The following is a 9,211-nucleotide window of genomic DNA, read 5'->3' as shown; positions in this document are numbered from 1 at the left end:
CAAAAGACGCCCCCCCCCGCCCCCCCCCCCCCCAAGCACCAAGAATACAGAGCATCCCTTGCCCCAGACTGAGAGTTCCCATCTATACCTTGTGGCTAATAGCCACTGACGGACTTCTGCTCCATATGCTTATCTAATTCCCTCTTGAAGCCGTCCATGCTTGTAGCCACCATCACTTCCTGCGGAAGCGATTTCCATGTGTGAATGACTCTTTGGGTACATGTTTGGATGCCATGGCTAGATAACAAGCAGCATTTCAGCAACTAATAATTGGGGCTTTATGATTAATGTATCAACACCTGCCGTGAGCCGTGCGGTGGGACAGGCTGCATGGCTTGGATCCCAGGAACGAGTTCTGGGCACGCTAGAAAGTGGGCTTCCTCTTCCTCTAGCACTTCCGTTTGCAGAAGGGCTCATTTAAAACCGCTAATCCTGTGCAAACGGAAGTTTCAGCAGAAGGGGAAGCGCGCTGTGCAGCAGAGATTAGCGAGTGTTTTCACAAGATCCGAGCCGAAATCATTACTCCACTGCTCTGGCCTTCTGACCTGTTTTGCGGCACGTGCGGTGGAATGTCTGGGCTGAGACCACCCCACCTGGGTCCCCCAAGCCCAGCATGTTATCATGTTTGGCGTAGTGGTGAAGTGCGCGGACTCCAATCTGGGAGAACCGGGTTCGATCCCCACTCCTACACATGCAGCTGCTGGATGACCTTGGGCAATCCATAGTTCTCTCAGAGCTGTCCTTGAAAAAGAGCCGTTTCTGTCAGGGCTCTCTCAGCCCCGCCTACCTCACAGGGCATCTGTTGTGGGGAGGGGAAGGGAGAGGAGTTCGTAAGCCGCTCTGAGACTCCTCTGGGTAGCGATGGGCGGGGTATAAATCAAATCTCCTCTACTTCTTCTTCTAATCTGGGAGAACTGGGTTTGATTCCCCACTCCTTCAATTGCAGCTGGTGGATGACCTTGGGTCAGTTACAAGTTCTGTCAGAGCAGTTCTCTCAAGGGCAGTCCTCGAAAGAGCTCTCTCAGCCCCACCTACCTCACAGGGTGTATCTGTTGTGGGGAGGGGAAGCGAAAGGAGTTTGTAAGCCGCTCTGAGACTCCCTTGGGCAGTGAAGGGCGGGGTACAAATCCAATCTCTTCTTCTCCCCCCCCCCCCGAATTTTATTCAGGAGAAACTCCACACATTCTGTTTGTCTTTTTCTAGAAAGTACTGGACTTCGGAAATCAGCTTGTGCAGGAAAAACAGATCCATGGGACCCAGCCCACTGTGTTTTTCCCTTCTAGACACCTGCAAGTCTTAGCTGTAGACGTACCTCGTGGTGCTCATGGCCGAGGAGATCAGAGAGAACTTTGAGAACCTCGTTTGAAATTTTCACACACGTTTTCTTTCCTGCGGAGGGTCAAAAGACACAGATCCGGATGAGCCAAAGACAGGTCTTGGGAAACGAAGGATTAACTGGTATTAATTAATAGACCTGTAAATTCTATGTAAAGTGAGCAATGTTAAACCTGAAATTAAGATAGGTATAAACCAATGTTCCCTCTAAGCTGTGGAGTCTTGTGAGCAAAAATTCTACTTTGTGAGCTGCTGGCATTAAATTTGTGAGCGAGTGATTTGGCTACTGCATACATTAGTTTGTTCTGGAGCCATCCTTTCTGAACAAAGACAAAAACGTGTGAGCTGAAGGCTAAAAAACTTTGTGCTAGCTCACACTAACTCAGCTTAGAGGGAACAATGGTATAAACTAACTTTAGCAAAATGCGTAACTTGAATCTTAAAGGTAGTGGTATAGAATGAGTAGCTAGTTTTGGTATCTTATAATTTTATTGTTATGCAATAATAAGATGTACTCAAAGTGAATTGAAAAGACTATTACTCCTGCTCCAAACTGAATTGGGAAAACTGAATCTATAATCCTAAACATAATAGAATAGTAGAAAATAAAAATAAATAAATAAATAAATGTATGTATGGAAATAAGACATTTATAGATTCTGGGAGTAAACGGTAACGAAATAAGATTATCAATTCGAGAAGTTGTCTTCTTTGCCTTGAGAGAATATTGCTGCTTTTGAATGGTGATTTGAAAAACCAAATTGTAATGCTAACTTCAAAATTCGTAAAACGAATCTAGACAAAATGTTAAACAAAAGGGGAAGTTAAATTTGTAAGATGGTTCTAGTAGCAGAGTGTGTTTAGTAGTGAAATGTTCTAATTGTTTTTCATGTTAGACTGTGTTAACATACAGAAAATATTCCTAATTCATGTTTGTATGTTGGTATTGTTTTATATGTCTGAATTTGTGTTGTATGTCCATATTATCTTTAAAAACCAAATAAATTTACTTAAAAAAAAAACAAGACACAGATCCGGATGAGCCAAAGATAGGTCTTGGGAAATGAAGGATTGTTTGGGTAACACTCAACCTCAACAGAGAAGCCACCCTATGACCAATACTCCCTCTAAGCTGTGGAGCCTTGTGAGCAAAAATCCTACTTTGTGAGCTGCTGGCATGAAAGTTGTGAGTGAACCATTCGGCTGCTGCATAAATTAGCTTGCTCTGGAGCCCTCCTTCCTGTGCTAAGACAAAAATGTGTGAGCTGGAGGCTAAAAATCGGTGAGCTAGCTCACACTAACCCAGCTTAGAGGGAACACTGCCTACGACCCCTTTTCCCCCGTGCAGGCTGTCCCGGGGTACCTGCGCTCCGAAGGCAAAGGTTCATGAGCAAGGCGGTGGAATAGGTCAAGGTGTAATCCGACATGCAGTCCGTGTCCTTCAGCGCCTCCACCAGCCACGGTATCAGCCCGTCCTTGATCATGGCCGACTGCATAGCCCGCCTGGAATGGGGAGACATTGAGCAGAATATTCGGTCGATGCCCGGCAAGGAGAAAGTTTCAAGCGAAGAGCGGCGGCCTCGCCAAAACCGAAAGGGTTGTCCCAAAGCGCTGTGAGCGGACAAAGCCGCCTTACAAAGAGTCAGTCCGTATTTACAGCATTTCTACTCTGCCTTTCTGCCCAATCAGGGCTACCGAGGCGGCTAACGGGAGTGATGAAAATACATCATAACGCCAATTTTAAAATATAGTAAAATGAAATGCGGCGCATTAAAACGTAAGGCGGGTCTGTCTGCTCAGATGCCGCCCTGTCGGAGGGACGCTCGGAAGAGGCGGGGGGAATCGGGGTCCGGGAAGAAAGGTCTCCTCCACATGCCCGTGGAAGAAACCAGGAAGAGCAGTGACGTAGTTGCGACGTCTTGCGATAGAAACCACGCAAGTCATTTGTGGTTCCTGCATGCCAGTATGTCTAATGGGCATGTTGTTGTTGTTCAGTCGCACAGTCGAGTCCGACTCTTCGCGACCCCACGGACCACATCGCGCCAGGCCCTCCTGTCTTTCGTCGTACTCTGGAGTTTGCTTAATTTCATGTTCGTTGCATTGATATCACTGTCTAACCATCTCATCCTTTGCTGTCCCCTTCTTCTTTTCAGTGGCAGCCCCTACCTGGTGGAACGAGCTCCCGGAGGAGATCAGGGCCCTGCGGGACCTTATGCAGTTCCGCAGGGCCTGTAAGACGGAGCTCTTCCGCCAGGCTTTCATATAGGGGCCGCCACCACCACCGGTGGTGGGGACAACAACGGGGTTGGGGCGGTCCTTGGAAGATCTGCCATAATATTGCGTGGCACTGGTACCGCTGGACTGGCTTTGGACCATCTACAGGACAATATCACCCCCAAATGAAATGACTGATACTATCATGAAATTATTCGGAGGACATCTTGTTTTCATGGAGCACTTTATCCTTGTAATTGTTGTCGTTTAATGGTTTTATTGTTTTATCTTGTTTTTATGCATCGGCTTGTGCCCTCTTGTAAGCCGCCCTGAGTCCGCTTGCGGGGAGGGCGGGGTAAAAATGTTAAAAATTAAAAAAAAACAAATAATAATAATAATAATATAATATACTTTGTTGTCATTGTACATAGTACGACGAAATTAAAGATGCAATCATTTCGGTGATCTACAACAATATTCTTATACACTCACACACCATTCACAACTGTCCCATAACTCCCTTATGGTTCACATAGCAACTTGCTGCGTTGGCTCCCCCCCCACAGTCACTGACTCCAGGGACCCCCGTGATCCCTGCCCCCTCAGTGTTACCTTCACAGATGCCTTCCCCCTGGGTGGAAGAAGCCCCCCCCCCTTCCTGGAGTACTGAGCAGACACACCGTTCTGAACTTCATTCGTTCACTCAGTTTATTTCCGACCCTTCTCCGCCGAGTGACCTACATCATTCCCCTCTCCTCCTTCACGCTCACGACAACCCCATGAGGTCACTTAGGCCGAGGGCATGCATCTGGCCCAAGATCACCCACCTAGCTTCCGTGGTACAAGCCGGGGATGGGATTGAACTACTGCACCGAGCTGTCTCATTCACCCAGATCGCCCTCTGGCCCCTCTCCCTTCACACAGAAGAGAAGACGAAGATGAAGAAGAGGAGGAGGAGGAGATTGGGTTTATACCCCACCCTTCACTACCCAACGGAGTCTCAGAGCATCTTCCAATCTCCTTCCCCTCCCGCTCCCCACAACAGACACCCTGTGAGGGAGGTGGGGCTGAGAGAGCTTTTTCGAGGACTGCCCCCTGAGAGAACAGCTCTGAGAGAACTTGTGACTGACCCAAGGTCACCCAGCTGGCTGCATGTGGAGGAGTGGGGAATCAAACCCGGTTCTCTCAGATTAAAGCCCGCGCTCCTAACCACTATACCAAACTGAGGCCTGCAAGCAACTTGTTGTTGTTCAGTCGTACAGTTGGGTCCGACTCTTCGCGACCCCATGGACCAGATCACGCCAGGCCTTTTGGTCTTCCGCCGTCCTCTGAAGTTTGCTCAGCTTCATGTTCGTTGCATCTATGACACTGTCTAACCATCTCATCCTTTGCCGTCCCCGTCTTCTTTCACCTTCAAGCAACTGGTGCAAGGGAAAGAATAGAAGACTTGAGTGTTCAGTTCAATTGGCGCCTATTGGCCACACCATGTTTTTTGTTGGCATAACTGTCCGACTCTGGTGTGTATGGGGGGTGTCCCAGGCTGAAAGGGCTCAGGGAGCCAATTAACTCTGGCTACGCCCCCAAAAGAAGAAGAGGAGAAAAGACTGGATTTATACCCCGCCCGTCACTACCCGAAGGAGTCTCAGAGCGGCTTACAATCTCCTTTCCCTTCCCCTCCCTCGCAAAGTAGAATTTTTGCTCACAAGACTCCACAGTTTAGAGGGAGCATCGGTCCCGCCTAGAGGATCGCATCCCAACTTTAACCACTCCCTTCCAGTCTTGGTCTCTCCCTTTTTTTAAAACACCTGCTGTGCAGCTTTATTAGTCTAGGTCTGTCCCCTTTTCCACTGTCTACAAACAACTGCAGTATCCCCAGTGTGTTCCTTGCTTAGGTACTGCACAAGGGCAAAATGACAATTCTGGCACTTCTGTTGGGCTTCCAGAAACATGGGGAAGAAGAAGAGATTGGATTTATACCCTGCCCTTCACTACCCAAAGGTGTCTCAGAGCGGCTTTCAATCTCCTTTCCCTTCCCCTCCCCACAACAGACACCCTGTGAGGTAGGTGGGGCTGAGAGAGCTCTGACAGAGACGGCTCTTTTTCAAGAACAGCTCTTGTTAGAACTACGGCTTGCCCAAGGTCATCCAGCAGGTGCAAGTGGAGGAGTGGGGAATCAAACCCAGTTCTCCCAGATTAGAGTCCGCGCACTTAACCACTACACGAAACCGCCCACAACCACACCGGCGCAAGGGGGAATGCCTGGGTTGCACCAACAGGTAGCCAACGCACCTTTCCACCAGCAGCTGAGCGGCACTGGGGGCCTGATGCCAACGTAACTGGCCCGTACGATGGCGTAACTTGGACATACGCCGATGCAAAGGTCAGCTGGCTCCCTGAGCGCTTTCTGCCCCCTCCTTAGGACTGCGCTGTGAGTCGCTGAGGGCACAAACATCGCCTTGTGTTGGCAACGCGGTAAATGTTTCACTGGGCCTGACGGGAAAAGTCATCTTCTTTTTGTGCCTCTATATCTCTCCCTCCCGTTCTTCAAATGTTCTAACAAACTGTGGCCCATAAAAAAGAGCCAATAAAACTTATTTATTGTCCCCAAATGTTTTTATTGGCTTGGCCTCCGCCCATCAGCTCCATTTCCAAAGGCAGCCTCTCGGCTTGTTTAGGTCTCTGCTCTGGCAAGGTCAAGCTTCTGCCCACAAAACAGCACTGGCATCACGGACGTTTCTGCCTGGGACACAGCACTCCACCCTCTCCGTAGGCTTGAGCACAGGAAGCTGCCTTATACTGAATCAGACCATCGGTCGATCAGGTCAGTATTGTCTACTCAACCTGGCAGCAGCTCTCCAGGGTCTCAGGCAGAGGTCTTTCATGTCACCTACTGTCTGGTCCTTTCAACTGGAGATGCCGAGAAACTGAACCTGGGACCTCCTGCATGCCAGGCAGAGGCTCTTCCACTGAGCCACAGCCCCTCCTCAAAAACACACACAGGAAGCTGCCTTATACTGAATAGGACCATCAGTCTATCAAGGTCAGTATCATCTATTCAGACTGGTGACAGAAGCCATTCAGGTTGTCAGGCAGAGGTCTTCCACATCACTCACCAACTGGTCCTTTCAGCTGGAGATGCCGAGGACTGAACCTGGGACCTCCTGCATGCCAGGCAGAGGCTCTTCCACTGAGCCACGGCCCCTCTTTACAGCTCTCCAGGGTCTCAGGTGGAGGTCTTTCACATCACCTCCTGCCTGGTCCTTTCAACTGGAGATGGTGGGGATTGAACCTGGGACCTTCTGCATGCCAGGCAGAGGCTCTTTCACTGAGCCACAGCCCCTCTTCAAAAACACACACAGGAAGCTGCCTTATACTGAATCTGGACCACCGGTCCATCTAAGTTAGCATCGTCTACTCAGATTAGCAGTGGCTGTCCAGGGTCTCAAACTATTTCCACACACGTGCGAACCGCCGCATCGGCGTTCTTTAACCATTGATGTTTCTCAAACGTTCTGCACAATCTTTGGCTGCTCCAAGAGTAACTCCGAATTTACTGTCCCATTACCCCATGTTTTCTGGATCCACTTTTCCTGCCCTTTTTTTCTCCTTTGGGTATTAACTCAGAGTTTTCAGGTGTGGAATTCCTGAAACTGAATTTAGTTTCCCGCCGCCCTTTTGTGGCATCATTGTCACATTCACACCCGCCCCCTGGCCCCCCTAGACCCCAGAACAATAGACTGATATTTTTAAAGCATAGTTTTGATTGCGTTATGACACTGGTTTCCAACGTAATAATATCACTGTGTTATAATGCAGAGACAAAATAAGCAGTGAGGTGTAATGCAGCCATCCATGACTCTCTCTCTCTCTCTCTCTTTCTTTCTTTCTTTCTTTCTTTCTTTCTTTCTTTCTTTCTTTCTTTCTTTCTTTCTTTCTTTCTTTCTTTGGTAGGTTTTTTCATCTCATGCTTGTATTGTTTCTTCATTCTCCTCCCACCCACCCGTTCTCTTCTCCTGTAGATCCCAGTGTGTTTTCTATGACAATTCAGTATTTTAAACATCTGAAATGACCGGAATTATATAACTGATTTGATAATAATGGAAACTCAACATGTGCAGGGTTTCCATTTAGCGTGCTTCATAATTATTGAATAACACTGTTATGAATTGGTGTCTCCAGTTTGACCATCGTGAATGGAATACTATTTTCATCAGGATTTTGTGGGAATCTTTGCCGGCCATTTTCTCAGTTGGCGACTGAGGAGGAGTGGGGAACCTTTGAAATGGCAGCAACCATGCAGCCTTTTTGGAGCAGTGGTTAAGTACGCGGACTCTAATCTGGGAGAACCGGGTTTGATTCCCCACTCCTCCACTTGCAGCTGCTGGTGTGACCTTGGCTCAGTCACAAGTTCTCTCAGACCTGTTCTCTCAAGGGCAGTTCTTCAGAGAGATCTCTCAGCCCCACCGACCTCACAGGGTGTCTGTTGTGGGGAAGGGAAGGGAAAGGAGATTGTAAGCCGCTCTGAGACTCTGAGTGAAGGGCAGGGTATAAATCCAATATCTTCTTCTTATTATTATTATTATTAAGTTATGATGTTATAACGTTACTACACATGCGCAAATAAAGGGCGGTTCCATCATTGACAAATACATGACAACAGAGCTGCACAGCCCCTTTTCAAAAGAAGTATGGAACACGTGGGGAGGGTCAGATCTGAATTCAAGAAGAAATTCCCTGAAATAAAAGCCCTTTAGCAGAATGGGTGCCGCAAAGTCGGAGCATCAGCTGGGGATTCAATTTGCCAGGAAACAGTCAGTCTCTGAATACCATTGCCAGGAGGTAACATCAGGGAAAGGCCTCGGCTTCTCTGCCCTGTTGCTGGCCCTGCACAGGAACTGGTTGGCCACTGTGTGAGACAGGATGCTGGACTAGATGGACAACTGGTCTGATCCAGCAGGGCTCTTCTGGTGTTCTAGTGAAGGCCTCGGCCTCTCTGCCCTGTTGTTGGCCCTCCAGAGGAACTGGTTGACCTCTGTTTGAGACAGGAGGCTGGACTAGATGGACCCCTGGTCTGATCCAGCAGGGCTCTTTTGAGGTTCTTATGAAGGCCTCGGCCTCTCTGCCCTGTTGTTGGCCCTCCATAGGAACTGTGTGAGACAGGATGCTGGAGAAGATGGGCCCTCACTGGTCTGATCCAGCAGGCCTCTTCTGATGTCCTTATGAAGGCCTCGGCCTCTATACCCTGTTGTTGTCCCTCCAGAGGAACTGGCCAAACTTTGTTGGTCTTAAAGGTGCTGCTGGACTCCAGCTTTGCTCTGATTCAGTTCAGTTCAGTTCAGTTGACCGTTATTGGCATAAAATACCTTAAAAAGGATATACACACACACACACATATATATATACACACACATACATATACGCATACATATACATAGGGGTCATTTCCTGCAGGAGTGCACAGGAGCGGAGCTCCGGCAGTAAACAGCCAAGGGGGCAAGCACATGCAAGAAGCCCCACCCCCTGCTCCCAGCAGCCCTTGGTCAGAGCAAGAAGCAGCCAGGTAAATTGCAGAGACCCCCCCGCGCCCTCCCCCGCCCCCCCGGTCCAAAACAGTCCAGTGGCACCTTTAAGAACAAGTTTTATTTAGGTACAAGCTCTCTCT

At 48.7% G+C, this 9,211-nt stretch overlaps 1 protein-coding gene across 1 annotated transcript in view; it reads right to left on the bottom strand.

Annotated features, from left to right (window-relative positions):
• Nucleotides 1-9,211, bottom strand: part of ARMC9 (armadillo repeat containing 9) — a gene marked incomplete at both ends in the record, with an annotated part of 85,521 nt that overhangs the window by 27,753 nt on the left and 48,557 nt on the right. Inside the window, 2 exons of the mRNA XM_015414969.1 lie at nucleotides 1,313-1,389; nucleotides 2,699-2,838. Of these exons, the coding sequence (XP_015270455.1) occupies nucleotides 1,313-1,389; nucleotides 2,699-2,838 (217 nt within the window). The remainder of the gene's footprint in view (nucleotides 1-1,312; nucleotides 1,390-2,698; nucleotides 2,839-9,211) is intronic.

This window comes from Gekko japonicus, unplaced genomic scaffold, assembly GCF_001447785.1.
Source record: "Gekko japonicus isolate JY-2015 unplaced genomic scaffold, Gekko_japonicus_V1.1 scaffold4248, whole genome shotgun sequence".
In the NCBI taxonomy this organism is placed as follows: Eukaryota; Metazoa; Chordata; class Lepidosauria; order Squamata; family Gekkonidae; genus Gekko; species Gekko japonicus.
This window is presented reverse-complemented; position numbering and strand designations above follow the sequence as displayed.